This window comes from Ammodytes marinus, assembly GCF_949987685.1.
Source record: "Ammodytes marinus genome assembly, chromosome: 2".
NCBI classification, from domain to species: Eukaryota; Metazoa; Chordata; class Actinopteri; order Uranoscopiformes; family Ammodytidae; genus Ammodytes; species Ammodytes marinus.
This window is the reverse complement of record NC_137231.1, coordinates 14,503,772-14,527,651: the sequence shown is the minus strand read 5'-3', so window position 1 is coordinate 14,527,651 and position 23,880 is coordinate 14,503,772. Positions and strand designations below refer to the sequence as shown.

At 41.0% G+C, this 23,880-nt stretch overlaps 2 protein-coding genes across 2 annotated transcripts; both read left to right on the top strand.

Annotated features, from left to right (window-relative positions):
- Positions 1-652: 652 nt before the first annotated feature.
- Positions 653-11,813, top strand: fam81b (family with sequence similarity 81 member B; the record flags this gene model as incomplete). The annotated part of the gene is made up of 8 exons (XM_080034941.1): positions 653-696; positions 1,232-1,439; positions 2,453-2,571; positions 3,746-3,875; positions 5,947-6,053; positions 8,065-8,176; positions 8,893-9,094; positions 11,689-11,813. The coding sequence occupies 8 exons, from the start codon at positions 653-655 to the stop codon at positions 11,811-11,813; spliced, it is 1,047 nt and encodes a 348-aa protein (XP_079891067.1).
- Positions 11,814-21,603: 9,790 nt separating this feature from the next.
- Positions 21,604-23,473, top strand: LOC307268521 (uncharacterized protein). The gene is made up of 2 exons (XM_080051185.1): positions 21,604-21,644; positions 22,353-23,473. Exon 2 carries the CDS (start codon positions 22,406-22,408, stop codon positions 23,096-23,098), a length of 693 nt encoding a protein of 230 aa, XP_079907311.1. The 5' UTR covers positions 21,604-21,644; positions 22,353-22,405; the 3' UTR covers positions 23,099-23,473.
- The last annotated feature ends 407 nt before the right edge of the window (positions 23,474-23,880 follow it).

Below are 23,880 nucleotides of genomic sequence, written 5' to 3'. Positions count from 1 at the left end.
TTATATGGTGATTAAGACAACGCAGGGAAAAGGAGGTGCGTCCTACAATAATATTCCAAATGACACCTGTATGTTGGAAGGGAAAATTGCTTAGCTTATCATAATTTCTCAGAGAAAAGCAATTCACCATTTCATAGAAAATCTAGAAAGATGTACTTCCAGGCAGCTGGACCCTACTGGAGTTGCTTCTTGACTGTGATGTTTGGAGAGCTATTGCCTTGAGACTTTGCTGACCTGTGGATGGGTCAGTTTGTCAGCTACATGATTCATAGAGTTTAAGTTCACACTCTATGTTAGGGTTTGCTGAGTTAACTTAAGCTATACCTCACCAAGTATACAATGCACCCTTCTCACATTACATTATTCAAACCGGCAGTTCAGGCAGAGGCAGAGCCCACTGTAGGAAACCACAGTTACCAACACAAACACAGGCTCTCAACAGCCGGCTGCGGAAAACCACAGGCCTGTAAGTATTAAAAAATGTGAAAAATTAAAATAGCTGCTTAATATATTGTTTTGGGAACAAATTATATTGCATTACATGGGTCTCATCTCATTAAGACCCATGTAATGCAATATACGAATTTGTCTAAAAAAATAAAATAACTTCGATCACACCACAATACAATTTGTGTTTTCTTTTCAGACAAGAATGTCACTCAAGACAAAGTTGCCGCCCTATCAAAATTCCACAAGGTACTTTTTCTTAATGAATTACTTTATTTTATATTAATTTAAACCGTAAGTAACTACAATACTTTTAAAACTACTATTTTCTACCTTCCTTAATGTTCCTTTGGGTCACAAATGTATTTCTAAAATCCAATCTGTTTCCAAGAGGTAAGCAAGTCCTATCGCTAATGGGATGGACATTCAGTTGGATACGGCTAACAAGGTTTCAATCCCCGTTGTCAATCACATTGATCAAATGGATCCTTATTCCCCAGTTGCATCAGGCAGTGTGACACAGCATGCACAAGGACCTGATGTAAAATAATGAGAGAGCTAGTTTGGAGCAGACCTGAGGGCATGAAATCCAAATGCACCTCATTCCTTCATTATGGTTTTGATGGATGAAGGCTTCTCTGAGTCAATACTGTAAAAGGATTTGTTTTCCCCTGAATGTATACCTCCGTTGCAAGAATAGAAAAGGCCAACTTTACTTTTGATCAATATCCATTTTACAGTGAGCTTCTAAACTTTTCTGACTCTGTTTACACTCCTGACTAAGGCACAATGTCTTGGAGGGTCGTCTGAGTGTTCAGGAGAAGACACTGGCAGTGCTGCTGGAGGAGGCGTTCAGGATCAAAGAGGAGGCGACGGCAGGTCTGCGGTCCACACAGGGCTCCGTCCAGGTCGAGGCACTTTCCCGCAAACTGCTGGAGAATCACATACTGACTATCACGCACATTGTCAAGCAGCTGAGCATGGACATACAGGTAGGCCTATATAAGTTGGAAGATAGTGAAGGTGCTGTTATATGCATATTAGTATATACTGTATATGTTTTTTTTCTTAAACGTCTCATTATCTTGGATAAAGCCATGGTCTGTCTGTGATCCTCATTCCTCTCTTCTCTTCAACGGTTTTGATGTGCCCCACACACACACACACGCTCCATGACACATGACCACAAACAATTTGTTAAGAGCTGACAGAATGGTGCAGCGCCTGAGCAAAACCTGCTGGACTCCTCTGCACCATCAGCTTGTGAACATTTTGTCCGTTTAAGCAAAAAGCGAACAATGTACACACTGTGTGGTTAGATAAATACTGCCAAGTTATGCACTTACCTCTGAAAAAAGCCATCAAAATAATTACAGGGAAGTGTATTGACACATGACACATTTGAGTCATGTATTAAATTAGTGTTTTGGAGTCCTCTTTGACCGAGCAGAACCTCAAGCCGCACTTTGATGACTGCCCTATAGAAACAGAGCACACAAATGACTTCATTACTGCCAACCGTGAGAGCCATTACAATGATGAAAGTCTGTTATTATCTGAAATATTACACAAATGCCAATTAATTCTGTACATGCAAGAGTAATAAGCTAAGCCATGAAGTGAATATGCTGCACATTCAAATGGAGGGAACATCAGAGTCAATATTTGCTCCCATTATAAGCCAGAGGGTCGTCTCTTTCATGTTGGAGTATCAGAGATACATTGCACACCCGTGAATAGCCGATCCCATTACATTATCCATGCTAATGTGCGGAAGTTATCTTCCTCAAAGGACATGTGGCTATTTCACCCACAAGGCCACAATGGTTAAAAAAGATGGACAGAAAGGGAAATAACGCACTATTGTCTGTCCCTTCCTTCCGCCAGTTCAAAAATAAACTAATGTGTGCACATACTAAATGCTTTATTTGTACATTTCCGCATCTGAATAGTATTTCATATTAACTTGTAGAGAAGACAAATATGCTCCCTTTGTTGTGAGCAGGCCTTGGAGAAACAGATCGCCCAACGTGACTCCATCACCATTGGAACCACAGTGGCTGTTCAAAACCTGGACCAAAAGAACATGGCTGCTATTGGAGACCTGAGAGGAAGAGTATCCAGGTAGTCACACCAAGACCGGGGTTAAACAAAATTCACACACACTGTCCGAGATACAAACCGCACAGATACAGCAATGCAATTACCTCCAAGTGCAAGCAGATTAAAACTTTCCTCCAAAGCACTCTTTGGTGGAATTGTACAATCATTTAAACCCGGGGCTGATGCACAAGTGCCTTGGCTGATTAACTCTGCTCGCCGATATCCAACTTGTATTTCTCTCCCTAATGACATGAAATTGTGCAGCCTGCATGCTGTCCGGCAGCTCTTCACATTCTCATAGTTTTCAGTCCGCGGTGGCATCGCTTTTGCCACTCTTGAACACGAACACACACTCTCACACACAGACCCACATTAATTCTTTAGTTTACACCAGAGTGAAGCTTAAACACGCTCTAGCACATTTTGGTTATTTTGTGTCTGTGCAGATAACGCTTATTTAAGTAGATCAGATTGCTGAGGAGAGGGCTATCATCTTATTGCTCGGTCAGAGAGGACTTGCATTAGGCGTGGTGCCTTTGCTGTGCAGCTACTGTAACCGGGCTGAGCATCCCTTGAATTACTGGTCAATACCTATGAGATAATGTTACATCTCATTACAGCACTAGATCAAAGATGCAGTGGCATTCTGTGCACATCATGTTGCAGAGCAGAGCAGGCAGAGAGGTGAGAGGAAATATAGCCTATTACTCAACAAACTAATGATGTATGTTCCTACCCCCCCCCCCCCCCCTCCCCCCCACCACCACCACCACACCCCCAACAAATGGAAGAGAGTTATTATTGTCCTGATTGTGTAAGTGATCATTTACAGTTTACTTACTTGATTGGTTTGCCTGTGTTATTATCAGTAAATTATCCATCAACAGATACAAACTTGTATTTGCTGGAACATTCAAATGTGTTTGTTCTGCATTTAAAAGGATAAACTGTCACTGATTAGGATTCAGCAGAGCCTTCTTTTGACTTCCATTAGCTTGTCTAGGAAAGTATTGACGAGGGCAGATGGCTGATTTATTTTCCATCTATCTGCCTTTGTCTAGCGTCTGGACTGTTCGTGCCTCGGTAGAGCGCCTCCTCCCCGTTCTCTCCAACCTTTAGTTCACCTCTGTGTCTTCACACCTTTCCTTAACTTCCTCTCATCCCACTCACTCCGTCTCCTCACCTATTATCTCAGGTGTGATGCCTACATCGCCAAGCTGAGCGTGGTTGTGAGCTCCGGGGAGCGGCAGCTGATTAGACTGCATCAGGAGGTGGCACAGCTCAGGTCAGCTGTGGATGTAAGGCTCCAAGAGCTGGAAGTCAAGGTGAGAGACAATGCATCAGTGCTGCTGACAAAGGCTTTGGCAAATAAAACCCAAGGCAGCAGTTTAGCTTATATCGGAGCTATGCTCAAAGCAGCACCAATGCCAACAAGAAAATCTTCCATGTCTTCAGTAGCAAATGGTCTGATACAAACTTGTTTTACTACTGACGTTTTTCAAAATTCTCATTTATCAATGCCATGATCAAGACATCAAAACTTGGCAAAACTGGGAACATTCTGAAATCTGTAATGCAAAGCTAGGATGATCATTGCTTATTTTTTAGCCATGATAGCAACATGGCTCCAAGGATGCAACCCAGTTGAAGGATGAATGGGTGAATGAGAGGCAAACAATGTAAAGTGCTTTGGTATCAAATTACTATATACTGTAAGTGCAGTCCACCGCAACGTATGTCAAGATTCAAGATTCAAGATTACTTTATTTTGTCCCGAAGGAGATTTGTCTTAGACGTACAGACTGCTGCATAACACAACAAGACAGTAGAAAAATAGAATACTATATAGAAAAATACAGTGCCTAGCACACAAGTGCTGACAGTGCAATGATAAAGTGCATACATACACAGACATACATACATACAGATCTACAAATGGCATTCTACTAACGGCCTGAGTTCAACAGAGTAACGGATAGTGGAATGAATGAAAATTTATACCTGTTCAAATATCTTTTCTTGCATGTCAATTCATCAGTCCACCAATGTTCAACTATAGCCTACAGAAGGGTGGATCATGCATAAGTATTGTTCAGACATTCATGGTCATCAGAAGAAACCAATGATGTTGGTGACCCCATGCCTTTTTCCTTTAGTGATATTTTTGTTTCAAAGGGACATGTGTGAACAATTCTGTAAGGATGATTTTTAATAGCCTACATACATTAACTGTGCGGATGAGGATGAACCCTTCCTACTTCGGTAATCCCCCATCTAATGCTGCCAGCTGGTCAAGGTTTTTATTATCCTCTGAATAATCTCAATCTCTACTGGCTCGATTTTCACGAACTTTGCCACAGATATTCACGCTCCCCATAGGATGAGTCCTTTAAACAATAGGGATCTCCTCCCTTTTCTCCCAGCACCACCATGATGCGCACATGTATGGTTTCGAGTTAAAAACATTGGTCTCGGGGCGCCCTTAGCTCAGTTGGTAGGGCGTCCCCCCCCCGCCGGGCCCAGCAGCGACCCGGGTTCGATTCCTGCCTGTGGTCGTTCTCTGCATGTCACTCCCCTCTCTGCCCCATTGCACCCCGGTCTCTTCTCACTAACAATAAAGCATAAAAAATTACAAAAAACAAAAAAAAACATTGGTCTCAACATGACTGAGAACTCTTTATCTTTTTCTATATTTATTAAATTACACCATTCCAGAAAAGTAGGCTAAAGCACAATCTGCAACCCTAACCCAATCCTTACCCCTCCGCTGTATTATCACAAACACAAAGTGTTGAGCCTGGGATTCATTTGAATATTGCAATAAGGAATCATTTTTTTCATGTGAATGTAATAGAGGGAGTAGGCCTACATTGATTTAAATGCTGCCTGCATTGACAAAATAATTTTCTGACAAAATACACTGTGGATGTATTTTGTGGTATTTCACAGTGGCAGATGATTTAGAGCGTATTGCTGCTGAGTGAGACTGATCTTGTCAAGTAAACTAAGTGAAGCAACCACTAAAACCTATTTAAAAAAAAGACCTGGGAGTAAGTCACATGTTCTAATGCTCTCCATCACAAATCTAAAGCCGACCGCAACTGACTTCAACACACACACTCGCTGATTCAGCTTGCACTCAGTTCTGTTGATGGCACAAGGTGGTAAATCATTGCGATGGCAGCACATTAGCTGTGGTGCGGTGGTCAAGCATGTACCATAAAGATAATTGAAAATGCAGAGAAAGTGGGTCACCGGCCGCTGGTACTCCAAGTCAGACTGGCCTCTAGTAATGGTGTAGTGGCTCCATCAGCTTGAAGTGGTAAAAGTCAGATCAGGAAGCGGGCACCTCAAAATGTCTCAGTCACATGACAGCATTTGTGTTTTCGTTTTCAGATTAACTTTGACCTGAAGAAACTGGATGCCTCATTTTCAGAGCATTCCCAGGGCCAAAAGAGCTCCATGTCTGATATGCATACACAAGTTAAACTACTAGAAGTCAGGTAAGGCTATATCTTAATAGTAAGCACGAAACTGACACACCTGGGTTGCCATTAAGGTATGTATCAGTCGGATTTATTTTGGATTTTTATTTATTAACTTTTCATGGAGTAACTATAGGGCAGAGTGGTGCTTCTGTAAATGAACAGCAGTTTAGTGTGTAATGATGCATGCAGACGTCACCAGGGAATTGGGCTGCAAGTGTTCGTGTAATATCATAAATTAAAAGGTCTCTGGACAGAACATGAGGTTGCTGTTTTTTTAATTACATAGTTTTATCCAGACTTTAATTCCTTGAAGTCTATTCAGTATTCAGTGAGTTGCTTGTGTGCAGCCAGCGATTGCTTTGGCTAATTTGCCTTTCAGCAGGGCTCTTCAAGTTTATGTCCTTTTCTCCCAAATAATAAAATGAATCTACAAGATGCTTCTTTACTTCTCCAATAATACCACTAGTCCTAACTCTCTCTACATCTGTTTCGAGCTCAGAATTTTACAGCCTTTGGCTGTGACAAAATATGGATGCCAGAGGCACAGAAAAGCTGTTAGTTAAATTGATTTACTAACTCCACTGATAACTAATCTCAATTGGCAGCAATATGAAAAAATTAATCACAGATTTACCATGGAGGGAGGAGAGACACAAATGATGAATATGCTCTATTTAGCAATGCTGCATATTTGTAATGGGAACCAGGTCACTGATCCTGTTAAAAAATAAAGTACACTAGATAAAAATAGATGAAAAGGGACACAGTCTATGTATCTTCAACAGGAAAATTATGATAACAGAAAAGGACAAAATAACGTTATATCTTGGGAATAGTTCCAGAAGTCTTTGTTTGTTCACTCTTTCAACTCAGCCTGCCTTGTCTGTTGATTCAAAGTATTTTTTTTGAAGGAAACTGACCACTTAATCTATGGCTAGAGTCCCAACTGCTGTCAGGCCACTTTTGTGAGCAGCAAATTAGCAACAGCCTTTAAGGGCTCAAAGCCTGGAACAAGACGTGTCAATCAAGGTGCCCATGGTTTCCACAAATGAAAACCAATACCCAAAGTGCCAAAAACCTCCAGGGACAAGGCCGTATTAGGTAAACTCATCCAACACACCCAAACCAGCTGTCCTGTTGTAAAGTGTACACCTGGTCTGTCACCATTAACAGGATTAGCCAGCCTTTATCGGGTTATAAATGAGGTATCTCTGAAGAAGCAAATCTTTAGTTAGATCCCTTTGTAGGAGTCTGAAATGTATTGGGGTTTTGCACACACACACGCACAACTTTGCCTTATTGATTTTCTCATTTCCGAAAAAGGTCAATAGAAGTGCCATTATGTTTTATGCATAGTAAAAAAAATACCAAGAGAGAAATAACCAGTGAGACAGTGTATGCTGTCCTTCTGAGCACACAGTGCCATACAATATTTCAATCAGCATGTCCAAGGTTGCTGCTTTGATCCGAGAAAATTGAACATGGTTGACACAGTAGGCTTTGTGGGTAATGTATGGCTATGAAATGGGGAGACAGAGAGAGGGGGGATGACCTGCAGTAAAGGTCCACGGGTCAGACTCGAACCCGCGACCACTGCAACGAAGGCCGGAGCCAATATGGTACAATCTCTATCCACTACGCAACCGGAGCGCCCAACATCTAAAGACTTAAGCATATGTATGTTTGTGTGTTTTTCTGCCTGTAGCAAACTGCAGAGTTTAACAGTGCTCTGTATGCTGAGGTTGGCATCAAGAAAAGCAAAAGAAACAGTGCTGGTACTGATAAAGTCTCACCTTGATTTAGCAAATAGAGGAGGCAATGCTGACTTTGAAACAGCTTCAACCAGCTGACCATAAAGCATTTTTTCTTTCTTTCTTCTGCATGCATTTGTAGACGTTTATAATAAAATGTAATCTACTAATGGCATTTTCTATGTCATCTTCATAACTTTCACCTGTGACTGCATTTGTACTGCAATGTTAAGCCCACTACATTATTTGACTTCTCACTATTCCTGACTTTGCAGGATGTCAAGTGAACTGAAGGAAGCCAAGGAGCAGACAGATTCGCTTAGGAAGTGGACATTACAACAACTCAACAGCTCTTCGGAACGCTGCACACAGCAGCAGGACAAACTGGTATCGTATAGCTGTCAGCCTGACCCACAGTTTTTGCAGGGATGTCCACAAAAACTAGTAATCCAAGGCAATACTGCACAGGCCTGTACATTTAATCTGATTTGCCAATAAAGGTTTCCATGACTCAACTATCACATTGTATAGGGATCTGCAAGAGACATCAAATGGGTGTGTGTTGTTCAAATGTGCACGGCTCAGTCAAACATTTCAAGGTGTGACTCAGTAGGAAAGTGAGAGTTGAGTGTGTAACATATGCTGAGAAAGCTGCAGGCTTACAATGAGAGTGCTGTATGAGTCCATTTAATTCAGTTTATTTAAGAAGGGGACAGTGCAAATTAATAAAACACATGATCATACATGGGTTAAAAATGCCAGAATTAGCCAAAAGGCTATTTTTCATCTGTAGTCCCCTGACAATGTTAAAAGAAAATACGATTAAACAAGATGAGTGAGTTAATTAAGGTGCCACACAAGGGCATACTACACACCCACTAAAGCAGCTGTTTATTTTTGCCATTTCCTCAATTTTCAGAAGTCAGAAGAAATGTTGCAAACTTTTTATCCTCTCACCACAGAATTTTTGCTTGATGAAGAGCAACTTTGTCTTGTTTTATCCCACAGAAAACACAATTGAAATATTAACAAATACTTACATACATTGTGTGGGTTGGAAAACTGTTGTGTAGTACTTTAAGTTTGACATTTCTGTGTTTCAGTTGAAGGCAGCGTCTAGATTGGCTGACCGGCTATGTGCTCTAGAGGCCCGAGTGGAGAAGCTTGAGACCCAGCTTGATCAGGCTGACCGCAGCCATGCCGATCGGCTGAAACGATCCCAATCCAAACTCAGTGAGAGAGTGGCCTCGGTGGAGAGCAGCCTTTATCAGGAACTGCAGCTGCTCAAACAGGAATACCACAAAGGTGAGTGATCCCTGTCGGAAAGTAAACACACACACTTCACACAACATGCTACATGTACCTTTACCATATACGTCAAGGAAAAACATCCCCGTGCAGAAACGTTTTTTTTAAAAGATACTGAAAGAGAGAGAGAGGGGGAAAAAGGACAGAGTGTAATAATTTGTCATAAATTGTAGTGACCTTGGATACTTTACTGTGACTATGAATATACTAGTGGTGGGCCGTTATCGGCGATAACGTGCTGCGTTAACGCAAAACTCTTATCGGCGATAAAAAAAATGTCGCCGTTAATCTCTTATTCCACCTCCTGTTCGGCTCAGGGGAGATACTAATAGCCGGGGGCCGTTGTTGACACTTGAGGAGCCTTTATTCTCTCACACACCCGCCGCTCTCTCTCTCCATCACTTGCCCACGACACAATCGGGTATTGGAACGCAGGGTGGGTGTGTGTGGACACCGGTCGCCACGTGACTATAAGTTTCCAAGTTTTAAACACTTCTATCTCTTCAACGTCAACGTCACCGTACCCGAATCCTAAATATCCCCATAGCAGACGCTATATTTCATCGGGGGGGAAACTTTGTTTTGCGCCACAGTTCGGCCGTAATGCTGCTGCACACACACACACACAGACACAGACACAGGCGCACACACACACGCTGCATGACAGAGACGAGGGGCGCTACCAAAAAGACGAGAGGAGCGGTTGGAGCAGTTGGTGCGTTTAGAGCAGTGGTGTCAAACATACGGCCCGCGGGCCGGATCCGGCCCGCGAGATGATTTAATATGGCCCGCGACTTGTAGAGCACACATTTATGAGCATTTCAAAAAAAAAAGTAAGTCTCTAGAGACACATGCGTGCACATTTATTTACATAAAATCGCAATCGCAGTCATTTGTGCAGTTATGTAAAATGTTTCACTAAGGAAAATTACAGAAAAAGTAACGCACAGTGACTTTGATGAGTAACTTTAATCTGATTACTGGTTTGGAGATAGTAACGCGTTAGATTACTTGTTACTGAAAAAAGAGGTCCGATGCCGGTAACGCGTTACTAAGTAACATCTTGTTGAACATTATTTATTTTCATCACCAATTATCATAGTAGAACAGCTTCCTCAAGCAGTTTGTGATGCATGTTGGAAACAGGAGATGAGCCCCTGGTCTGATGCGCCACCTGGCTTGAGAAACACGTTCTCAAAGACTTACTTTGAGTCATTATTTAGGGAGCACACACACATTATGAATGAATTCAAATGAGCCATTTTAATCTAGATTAATCTAGATTAATTCCAAAATTAATCTAGATTAATCTAGATTAAAAAAATTAATCTATGCCCACCTCTAGAATATACTGTTCATTTGATTGGCCCACAAATGAGATAGTTGATATCCCAGTTAATGACGGAAAATTACTTTAGGATGAAATGAACTAGGCACGAGAATGCAGTCTATGTGCCTAATTCCGGAGCTTTTTAAATCACACATCATTTGGTTCCATCCAGCAGCTGCATTTGTACAGATTTGTATTACTAACAATCTTGAAAACCTAAGCGTACAAGCGCATTGTGTTTCTCTTATCATGAGGTGTCTATCATTATTTACATACAGTACGTAAATATATTTTTCACATACGTTGGGTGTGAGCTACAGCTTCTTCATCAAGCTATACCTCAAAGCTTATAATAGGTCACAGGACAAGCTATAGCAATACACAGCTGTCTAGGAAATATCCAGTACAGCAGCTCAGCTCTGCATGGAGCTGCAGTTGACATCCATCCCTGTCTCACTGCAGAAGCTCAACTGGAAGCCCAATTTCCCAGAAGCCGTGGCACAAGATTTCAAACCTTCCACACTGTCTTTCGCCCCCTCTCTCAAGCTCTCATTAAAGTGTAGAGAAATTGCAAAAAGAGGTAAAACGTCTCAGCCAGTGAATAAGAGTATAGGGGATGACGAAATGAATCACAGCTCAGCCAGCGTGCTCATCCTAGAGAGCCATCCATCCATCCATCCTTCACTCTATTTTAAGTATGGGATGTGAAGATGGAAGGGGATGGAACTGGAGGGGAGAAAAAGCTATGCATAATTGATGAATGTTGTAAATGTTCGCGACAAGACGGGGCCGTTAGTCCGAAAGAGAAGGAGAGTGATTTAATATCCCATCATCTGGAAAAGTTATACCCCTCCACACCGCACAGTCAGTCAGTCACTGAAGATTACTTATTTGAAGAAATTTAATATTAAGAACAATTCCCACTTCAGGCATTGTTCTTAACTACCCATTGATGTCAACATTAATAATGGGGATCATAGCCATGTAAATCATGTAAAGAGACTTGGTAAAGGGACCACAGGGATAGAGCAAACTACAAGCTTACTTCATAAAAGGTACTGAAAGAAAATGGAAAAATAACAAGGCCTTTGCAACTGTTAGTACAACACCAAATTGCACATGGTAACTGACATGAATAACAATAAAAAAGCTCACGTTATAGTTATTAGCACTGCACAACTCAGTCAGTCAACAGCAGTATTCAGAGAGTCATGCATGTTGTCTTGTGATCCTCTGCAAACCCTCCTTCTCTCTCGGATAGGGTTCCTGTCTGTGTATGATGCCATCGAGTCCCTGAGGCAGATAGGTGACATCAAATCCCTTCTTGACAAGGAAAAGCTTCAGAAGGATATCAGATACATCTGCAGCAAGGTGACAGCTCAGTGACGTGTGACTTTATCAAATGAAGAGGAGGCCCTTGTTACCTTCACACCTGTCCCCAAGCATTAGCTCGAGTGTAACTCTTTTGAAAAACCGAGAGGCATGCCCATCAGTGACTGTGTTAATGAATTCTTCTCCTCACTGAGTTTATTCACATCTTATTCTATGAGCCCACAGCTATTAACACCGTCTGGATATATCAGTCTTTGGACATCTGAGAAATTATCTTTGAAGTGGAACTGTTATGCCTTTTGAGAAATGTTAGGCAAATTGATAACAGACATTGGATATTTGTGTGTAAGATTTTTCTAATAATGTTGTGCAATCTAAAAAGTTAAAAAAATTAACTCCATCTTTGAATTGCAATGTTATATAATACATGTTATTACTACTATTTATTTTTGTCAAGTAACACGATTAAATTGTAGGCCTAGCTATTTTAAGATTTAGCATTTTCCGACACAAGCAATTTACAATTGTTCTAAAGATTATTTTTTTGGTAAATGAAAGCAGTGATGTCGCAGGATTTTCTCCATTGGTTAACAGTTGATACAAACCAGATTATTACTATAACAGCCTGTGTATTATGACACAGCACGAAATCCCATTTAGTATGGTTAAACATGACTAATCATTATAACAACGAATAGGTCAAAAAAGTTGAAAAAGCATAATAGGTGCTCTTTAAGGCAGCATTCATTTAGCTCTGTTACATTATTTATTTTTTACTGTAATCCAACCACTTACACCCTCCATATTTAGGTAGGGCCTCAGGGCTCAACAATAAGGATTGCCCGACGTCCCGGGGCAAGTAAAATGCCATGTCGGGCCAGTAACTATGACAACTGGCATGCCCGACCGGGCAACTGGGAGGTTCCGCTGAAATTCTTGAATAATAAAAAAAAAATCATATTTCTTATTTTATTTTTTTTAATCGCCAAATACAAGTAATCTATCTATGGTTTATTTTCATATTTAACTGGTGCTAATTATTACATTAACGCTCATTTGTGTGCGCGTAGTGTCTGCTACGTTGCATCTCTCCTCTCTGCTCCGTTTTGTAAAGGGGGGGCGGGGCTCCACCGCCGATACACACATACACGCGCAGACTCGGCACAACACCGGTGAGCACACACACCCAGTTAGAGAGGTAGAGAAGAGAACTACACGCAGTAGGTTGATGTGACAGAAAGTCCAAAAGCCAATGAGTAAATTATAAATGGAGTGAAGTCGACCCTGACCGTCTGAAAAGCAGCGAAAATATCCGCGTTTTTTAAATGCATTATGCACCCAACGTGAATCTAATAGTTGCGAGGATGCTAACGTTAGCTCTGCTGCTAGTAGCCTACCAGTTAATGTGCAGTTCAACACAAACATCAGCAACAGTTATCAGAGGAACAGGCAGTGGAAGCTTAAAAGTAAGCTACTGGAAAAGAGTTCAAAACACGGGCTGTCCTGAGCCAATTTTTTTTTTCATCAAATTAAAATCACTCATACACACATTAAAATGATAGCCTATAGTAAAAAAATTAAAATAAATTTAAAACAGATTGTTGTAGGCCTAAAAAAATGTTTTGCAGAAAGAAGTTTTAAAGAATTGCTGTTGTAAAAGGAATAAGGTAAAACAAATAAAAATAAGTGCTGTTAAAGTTCTTTACATGATTTTTGTTTGCATAAAACATGTCTCGTTTGCAGTTATTAACAAAAGGTTAGGTTTAGAATAGGGCTGGAGATGTGCTCCAGGGGATGTATAAAATGACCCTATCGCGACCATCGAATACAAATTGGCACGTAATGTGTTATTTTTAGCCGCCACCGCCACCGGCAAACTCGCTGGTGTTCGCTTCTCTCGCTCTTTCCTGTGGCTCTCTGCCTCACAGACTCACATGCATTGGCAACTCACTCACTCACCCCTCCCAACCAGAGTCTCCTGGGCGCGCACCTGTGACGTAGTCTGTGCCCTGTGAGTGTTTACTTTTATCGCCATGTGAAAACAACGACGAGAGGGGGAGAAAAAAAGACGAGGGCTCTGCTCTTATGACAGCCGAACGAGCGGGTGGAGGGGGCGCGAAAGACGGCGAAGGCGGCTGTCGTTCATAGCATGGACCTTTTTTGTAGACGGGCGCTTGACAGCATAAGGGGCCGCTGTACAGAGCCTGGTCCTTATGAGAGGAAAGCGAACGAGCGCCGGGGGAGTTTTTGGTCCAACGTCACACAACCACGGCATCCCATTTAATTCTCAGCCGTATTTATTGAAATCCTCTGATTGTCTTACAGTTTTATTTTCATTAACTAAATACAGGAGAATTAAACAATAAGGCAGGTAACAGAGGGACGATGAGCCACCTGCTGTTTGCGCTTGCATGAATCTCTCTCTCGGACTAACAGGCAGAAAACGAAACTTAACTTAGACAGGGAGCAACTGCTCTTAAAGCGACAGTAACCATTATACAGTCAGAGCATTTTATACACAGACTACTATTATGGATCAAAACCTGTTCTGCATTTAAAGTGTGGCTGCTATCTTCAGGGGGTTAGTGGTGATAAACAATTAGTGAGTGGTTGTAATGAGTCATAATTAGTGTTCTCAGTTTACAGATTAACAGAAGATGGAAAAAACAGTTTCCAAATAAAATAATGCTGGATCCATTGTATGGGAGTGGAAGGATGTGGAATAATCAATACAATGTGCAAACTCTTTGCCATGTGCAAGTTTCAAATTGTTTCAATAGAAAGCACTAAAGAATATAAACATGTTTCATGTAGCCTAATGCATTGTTAGTGCAGGCACATTTTGCAGGGACTATTTAAATCATATTACTGGTGTGATGTTATGCAAAAAATAAATTAAATTGAGCATTTAGGATGTGCTCTAGAAGAGATTTGAAATATATCGAGATATATATCGTGTATCGAGATATAGTAAAAAAATATCGAGATATTGATTTTGGCCCATATCGCCCAGCCCTAGTTTAGAAACAAAAAAGATTACAAATGTTCCAACTCAATTTGAATAATAGCCTCCACTTTCAGTATGACCCTTAACTCATCTATAATACTGTCCATGATTTGTTTATACATTGTCAATAAAGAGCGAATATAACAATTATTTGAACACGACTAATAGAAACATTTTTTTTATAGGGGCCAGTCAAAATTGACTTTGGGCAAGTAGAATTCAGACCCACTTGCCCGATCGGGCAAGTGAAAAAAAACCTTAGCGTTGAGCCCTGGGCCTATTAATAACCTCTTGGACGATAATCCTGCCTGTGGATATGAAATAGATGAAAACTACTGCCGAAACCCGGGATCGAACCAGTGACCTTTAGATCTTCAGTCCAACGCTCTCCCAACGGCACATAGAGAAGGTTGCCAGGTCTGCCATTTTCCAGCGTTATTGGGCAACCTTTTAAGTGTTTCTGCGGGATGACATTTTTGTCCGCAGGTTGGTTTGGTAGATATTTTGCAAATAGGCTAATATTTATGTTAATTATTTTTATTTTTTTCAAATAACCTAGTTTATGAATTTCTACTCGACAACGTTGTAGGGGAGAACGGGGTAATTTGTCACATGGGTTGGATGTCACATTCGTTATATCTCGCCACCAGAGCGCGCTAGCTCTGAAATGTTGATATAAAAAAGGTCCAGAATTGGGATCAGAGGTCACATACATAGACTTCCTTGGAGTTCGACTGCTGCATTTCAGGTGAGAGGATGTTTTGTGTTTTTCATGTCAAATTCCAAATATTTTGCTTCTCAGTATTTTTCTTCTAGGCTTTTACACAATGGGTTTATAACAAAACACTTGTTACCCTCAGAAAGTGTGAAGGGTAAACTATAGTTTAGATTGTGGTTAGCAAGCTAAGTAGTTGTCAGATGGTTGTTGGCCTTGATGCTAGCAAGAAATTCAAGTTGGGGTTGGTCGTCAAATTTTTTGGGGGGTTGGTTGTCACATGTTATCTCAAGGCTGCAGCCAGAAAAGGAACCCAATAACGAAAGAAATTGTCAAGCTGTATCCTCACTGACACCCCAGAGAAGGAAATAATAGAGCAGGAAAAGGCAGCTAGCAAGCAAAAGAAAAAAGGGCAACAAAATCAAAACAACCCAGTGCATCCCAAACTAGACTAGCTGCCAAGGCTACAGAACGTTATGTAGGCCTATTTGTCAACTTGACAATGCAATTAAACATTCAAATTTGGTCCTGCCTCCTTGCCTTCTTTTTAAGATTTTTCCCATTAAGATAACATTGTGACAAACAACCCCATAGTGTGTGACAACCGACCCCTTGATGGGGTTGGTTGTCACAATGTGTCAGAGTGTCTTTGATGGTAAATTACTTCTTCATTACAATAAGTTGGAAAAAAAGAGAGACACACATTTCTAGCCAACACCTTAAGCTTCAATTTAATGTAGGAATGGCTATTGACAGATGTTTTGGTGATGAGCAATTCTCACTAGAGTAAAAAGTGTGCCTACTTACCCCGTTCTCCCCTACCATCTACAATCAAGGCAAGACACTTTTACTGCACACACATCAACCTAAGGACTTTTTTTCCCCCCATATTGACTTCCATTCAAAACGGCATTCATTTATAACAATTTGATTTGTTACAGTATAAAATATTTTTTCTATGATGTCATTCTTTCATCCTCAACAAAAGGCACCAAAATATATCATTTTCACCACGATTGCCATTTTGATAGTCAGCATTGAAAGGTGTGGCCACTCCTGCTTGAGACTGAAGGTGCGGCCACACTACACGCTTTACGCGCGTAACGCAGCTTAACTGTTTAATGCTTGATAATTTTGTGTCAAAAATGGTTATACGCGCGTAACGTGCCTAGTCTCCCTCCCGATAATTTATTTCCCCTAATCAACCATGGCTGCAATCAGACCCGACCCGACACAACACAACTGCGTGCATGTCCGCACAAAAACAACAACAACACGGCCAACAACTGTGCCAAAAGACAAATAAACAGCAACTGAACAGCACAAATAGCCTATAGCATTAAAACAGCATTGCATATTCACGCCGCTCGGAAATTCATACAAACAGCAAGGCAGCTACATAAACACATTACTGCAGCATCGGTGCACGGCGGCACAAAATAAAGGCAAGTAGCCAACATTACCCTACCTGGCTGTGACAGGGGACCCTGGCTGGCGTAGATAAACACTGGTGCTTCGCTGTACTTGTCGTGAAAGTTCCCTGGACATAGCCGTCATGTTTGGGTTCATAATATGAGGCGCTAGCCGCCCGCTCACAACCGGGTGAGTTCACTAATGCTATCCGGCGCCAACTTAGTTTATCGGCTAAAGCACAGCCGCACATATTCACTGAATAAACCAGGAAGTCCATTCTCCTGGTTTACTTTCCCCACGTCTTCTATTCCCGAGCGGCTGTCATACAGCACCGGCCTCCTCTGTGTTTCTCAGCCTCTGTGTACACTGTTCTCCAACCGTGCCAATGTATGTGACGTCAGGTCAAGCCCAACGCGACTAATCGTCATTTAGCTCCGTTTAATTATTTATGTTTTACTGAAATCCACTTACACCCTCCATATTTAGGTATGGCCTATTAATAACCTCTTGGACGATAATCCTGCCTGTGGATATGAAACAGATGAAAAGTACTGCCGAAACCCGGGATCGAACCAGGGACCTTTAGATCTTCAGTCTAACGCTCTCCCAACTGAGCTATTTCGGCACATAGAGAAGGTTGTCGGGTCCTCGATTTTGCAGCGTTATTGGGCAACATTTGAAGTGTTTCTGCGGGATGACATTTTTGTCCGCAGGTTGGTTTCGTAGATATTTTGCAAATAGGCTAATATTTATGTTAAATATTTATGCTGGGATAATTTTATTTTTTTTCCAAATAACCTAGTTTATGAATTTCTACTCAACAACGTTGTACCATCTACAATCAAGGCAGGACACTTTTACTGCACACACATCAACCTAAGTATTTTTTCCCCCCCTATTGACTTCCATTCAAAACGAAACGGCATTCATTTATAACAATTTTATTTGGTTCTTACAGTATAAAATATTTTTTTTTCAATTATGTTATTCTTTCATCCTCAACACAATGCATCAAAATGTATCATTTTCACCATGAATGCCATTTTGATAGTCAGCATTGAAAGGTGTGGCCACTCCTGCTTGAGACTGAGGCACCGACAACCTTTCTCATTTGCATACATACAAAGAAAATATATAATTGAATAATTGTGGAAACAAATAAATGCAGAAATAAGTGTAAGACATGTAGTCTACTATCTGAATCAATTTAAGTAGAGCATATTCATTATAGCCTTTTCATTTTTCTGTATTTATGGCAATATTCATTTAGCTCCGTTTAATTATTTATTTTTTACTGAAATCCACTTTCACCCTCAATACTTAGGTAGGGCCTATAAATAACCTCTTGGACGATAATCCTGCCTGTGGATATGAAATAGATGAAAAGTACTGCCGAAACCCGGGATCGAACCAGGGACCTTTAGATCTTCAGTCTAACGCTCTCCCAACTGAGCTATTTCGGCACATAGAGAAGGTTGCCAGGTCCGCGATTTTCCAGCGTTATTGGGGAACCTTTTAAGTGTTTCTGCGGGATGACATTTTTGTCCGCAGGTTGGTTTGGTAGATATTTTGCATGTGACCTTTGTAATAATTCTTCTGCTGCTGTTTGAATGAACCTCAGGACAGCAACCAGTGTGCAATTAATTGAAAGGCCTTGCAGTCTGTTCTCGCTCGCACAACAGCGTAAGAGCAGTTACTTCCAACATTGACCGTATAGTGGTAACATTTGGTTTGAAAAACTTACTTGTAAATAAAATATAAAAACATAAAATATCCTAATGATCTGTAATAGTGAGTAACAGTCAATATATAAATGCTATTATTTGTATTGACATCATTCAAAATTAGCTCAACTAACATACCATTAGTCTAACATCAAAACAGAGCATTCACATGTACTGTATGAGCATCACTCAGTTTTAGCAATCACAAGTCCAAAATAAAGCCTATACTGCCATCTCGTGGCATTAAAACATAACAACATGTCCAAAACATATTGAAAAATCCGGTTTAAAAGAGCACTCAAATATGAATTACACATAACATTGCATATAAAACAGTACAAATAAACATACCTGCAACATGGAACAGCAAACACAACCGGTGTGCAATTAATTGAAAGGCCTTGCAGTCTGTTCTCGCTCGCACTACAAAAGACGAGCTTGGCATTAGCATACAGGTCACGTACACCTCGTGCTGAAAGTAACTAGCTAAAACATTCTCACATGTTGGCTGCTAGCCCAAAGACTCTTCAAACACTACAACAACAATTCGGCACAAAACAACGAAACTACTGGTTTTACAGATGCCTCATTAGTCAAGCATGTTATACAACACATGCTGATAGTTTACACATCGTAAGAACCGTAGTTTTCACTTAATACTGACTTAATGTCCGAGCGAACAGAGCAGCAACTTACCGTAGGAGCAGTTAACTTCTGAGCGCCATGCAAAATGCCCAGCATGAAGTGTGAAACCAACTTCCGCTGTAGACTTTCGAAATAAAACACACAAAAAACCTTTTGTTGCAGTCCCAAGTTTGACAGGAATTTAACATTAAAACCAAGTTATTATTTACACTGTTACACATGCAAATAGGCTAATATTTATGTTTAAAGCCGGGATAAATTGAAACACAGAAACAATTACAACACTGCAACGGAAGTTCTTTGTAATAGGCTACAGGCATATTACAGAAAACAAAATATGTTCTGACTTTAACATTAAGGAATCCTATCAAAACAATCGCACAAAACGTGTCTTTCATTAGTGCATCAAATAGGCAACAATTTAACCACTATGTTACAGTCGGCTATTGTGCAGCATCTTAAAATAATATAAAATACTTAAGAAATATCCACACCGTCGGACTTAGAAAACAACGAAAAGTAGAGTGTAGCCCATGGAAGAAAGGTGTAGCCTACGTCACTTCCTGTACTAGTTCCAAGCATTTCCTGGCCACTCAGCAGGCCTGCCGCTACAATTAATGGTTAAAGTCCGCCCCCTACTGTACAAATAAATCCATAACAGCAGGGTTGCAGCAACAGAGAACTCCATTCACACAGACTTGTATAATCAATACAGATAGTAAACCACCTGGTTACATATGAATAAAAAACAATAATAATGTAGGCTATTTGTGTAGGCTACACACAACTTCTACCAAACTGACTCCAGGTTACATTTCACAAAGGTGGCGCTGCAATGGCGACAAGTGGAGAGTGTCTCTCGTGCGCGTGTGTGTGTGTGTGTGTGTGTGTGTGTGTGTGTGCGCGTGTGTGTTTGTAGGCTATATTGTATGTACTGTTGGGTATGGACATACGCTGCTGCTCCTCCACATATGAAGTTCCTAACGGAATAATAAAGTTCTTTGAATTTGAATTGAATTAGCACACTACTACACGGAAAAAGTAAAAAAAATTTAACTTGCGCATTGGTGCGGTAGGCGCGCTGGTAACGCGGCTACTGCGCCCAACGCACCGCTTTACCGCGTGTAACGCATCAACGCGCCTAAACCAATGGTTCCCTATGCAAAAATTTTGATTTTTTACGCCTCTACCGCACCCAACGCGCTTGGTGTGGCCGTACCTTTAGGCTACATACACGTGTTCAGTCTATCGCGCCCTGGGTGAGGTCACTCCCGGCCTCGGGAGTCAGCACACAGGAAGGTATAAGCAGGAGCAACCCCGCCACCGAAACAAGCAGGACGGGCGGTAAGTAGACAATGTAGTTCTACGGGAAAAAAATAAAGAATAGAGAAAAAAGACAGAATAAATTAATGGAGACAGCGTGTACAATGCTTAACAGCGCATGGAACGTGCACTAATGGATGACACGTTTTGTGCGATTGTGAAGTAAAAAAGAAGAAAAAGACATTTTACACATTTTCAGTCATAAACTAGGCTACATCGTCCATACAATAGTAAATAGGCATAGTATACAATAATTTATAAACTTTGTAGCCTAGTTAAAGACTGCAGTGAGATAATTGCACATTGGATAAACAAATAAACATTTATTGCAGAGGGAAGCAACTTTTCTTCAATGTATGTTGGTGTTAGGCTACTTTATAGATATCACTATTTGCCCAGTATAGCAATGTTGTCGGACTTAAAAGGTGGTAGTGGATTATGACTTGCATTTTGTTTGTTTTTGTCGGGGAGGGGGCTACTTTTTTGGCCTTTGGGCTAATTTTGATTGACCATCGGTCTGGTTTTGTCCATGGTTTTGTCACACAGACCTGGCAACCCATTGGCTATTCATTTTCATAATAATAATAATAAGCAAACAGGCTACACTGGGAATGCTAGAAGAAGCAAAGCTAAGAGAAATAACACAGAATGCATTCGCCAGTTGGCCAGAGATAGTGGCAATGTTGCTTCTTAACTGCTTGATGTGTTCAAGATACCTTTTCATAAGTTCGCCATATGATAGGCTATATGACAGTGTTGTGTTCAAAACTTGTTTCCTCCCATTGCTTAGTGCAAAATAAGAGCAAAACATACAGCAGATAATCTAGACATTTACACATGTGTGGATGGACTGCAAATGTCCACAGATAATCGTTATAAGAGGAGCAAGTGGCCCGTACGGGGATCGAACCCGCGACCTTGGCGTTATTAGCACCACGCTCTAACCAACTGAGCTAACCGGCCGTGGGCTACGCCCGTCGTGACGTCATGAAATCACTGAAAGAAACCTACCAAACAGAAAGTAAACTTTAGAGCTGAAGAACAACCCCTCGGTGACGGTAAGATACTAAAGTTTTAACCTGAAAGACTGTATCCTATTTAAAGGTGCATTATGTAGGCTAGCGTTGGGTGTGTCAGAGAATAAAGAGAACATTTGTGTAGGGTTTATTCTCAAAAAAACAAACTAACCTCCATGGAAAATTGGATCCCTGGAACAGTGTATGAAGTGAGAAAGCTATGCTTTCACTTTTGGTGGTTACAGCTTCAGGGCCCACAGATTTGTTACAAACATAATCTATTCCTACATTTGGTTCCAGGCGCCTACATTTTTATGTTGTTGATTTATGATGATTAAATAATACCATACAGGCCTACGGTACATAGAAATTAGTTTTGTAAACTAATAAAATGACCAATAGGATTCATAAAACATGATGTGTGTATGATAATGCAGGATGTTATTTACACGGGTTAGATGCATCGTGTGTCGGGACCTTTATTAGATCGATAGGCCTGCACTAGGCCTATATAATTTCCTGGCATAGGCCCAATAGGGTTATGAGTTAAAAATAGGCATGTGGTCCACAAACTGGAAGGGAAAAGTGTGTAGGACATTTTAAGTAAAGTGAAAATGAATCAGATAGCCTAAATAAAGGAAAACCACAGTAACCAAGTGGCTCCATGCCATTGCTTTAACTGTCTGTCTTAAGTAAAACGTACACCCTGGATACATAATAACATGATTCACATGAATTCTCTTCTCACAGAGCTGCTGATAGACTTGAACAACATCCCCCATCAGCCAAATTCCCAGATCAGGATGTCAGTGCAGTTCTCTGGGTGGGAGGTGGTGGACGATGGAGCCTCTAATCCTGGTGTGGAGTTAGGGAAGTTCCAGAAACCCCAGAAACGGGGCGTCTACAAAATGTATCACGGCACCAGCATTGCCGGCGCACGGCACATAATTGCCAATGGTTTTAAACAGTCATCTGATGGCATGCTGGGAAAGGGCGTGTATGTCAGTCGTGATATTAAAAAGGCATCGAATTATCCATTGTTAAGTGCGATTACGGACCGCATGGTCCTAGAATTACGTGTGCGTGTTGGCCGCGTCAAAAAAATTGACCAGGACAACCACCCTATGCAGAAGTCCTGGAATGCAAATGGCTATGACACTGCTTGGGTGCCTCCCAAGTGTGGCCTCCTAGCTGTGCGCAGTGGCCTGGAGGAGGACTGTGTGTTTGACCCCAAGAGAGTGGAGGTGGTAGGAATCGCAAAGGCACCAGACACCACCATAGAGAAAGAACTTCAACAGCTTCTTCTGTCAAAAACAACGAAAAAACCCAGAGGAAGAAGAAGTGGTAATGGTAATGCAGATGGGTGTTCAGTGTGTAAGAGGAAGACCCAGCAGGGTTCTTCACACTTGAAACAACAGTGCTGGGAGTGTGGGAAAACCATCTGCATTCTCATGTCCAAGCACTACTGTCCAGCCCAAGGGGAACGAAGACCTTGAGAAACAGAGTGGAGTTGTGATGCTGATGTGCTTATATTGATCAGAGCAACATTTGTAAACTGAGGGTATAATCAATACGATGTAAACTCATAGTCTCTTTTACTTAAAGTGATTTATAATTGTCAATGGTGCAAGATGGTGAAATTTAGCCTATAGTTACTACTGGACATGTTTTGGGAAACTCTGTAAGTGATCTACAAAATCTTAAACATGATCTGTTTACAGTAAACCATTAAGTTTACAACATGTAAAGGAAAAGTAAGCTACTTTTTCCACCTTTTGAGAGGAAAACATGCACCGTACATCTCGATGAACTGAAGTGATTTTATTTTACTGTACACAACAATGTGACAGAACGAAAGCTAATAAATGTTATGGTTATAAAATCAGTCGAGTTTGATATTATTACATATTTAGTGAAGAGTGATGACTTCAGCATTCAAATAAACCCATAGCATCATGATTTTATACTGTTGCTGATACAAAATTCAGTTTGGAGAGGAGTATAGCAGGTGAGGAATTAAATGGAATTTATTTTTGCCATTTCCAAAATAAAGATCTATAAAGATCGGAGCACGTTCGCTATCAAAGTTGTGGTAAAAACTAAACAGCCAGCACATTGATATTTTAGAAATAAAGTGTGTAAATAGCACCACTCTCTAACCAACTGAGCTACCCGGTGTTGCACCGAAAGCTGTGACCTGTCAGAATATGTGACCCTAGAGGGCGCTGTTCTTATTTCTTAACTGATTTCAATAGACTGTAGTGAGCATATAACGACC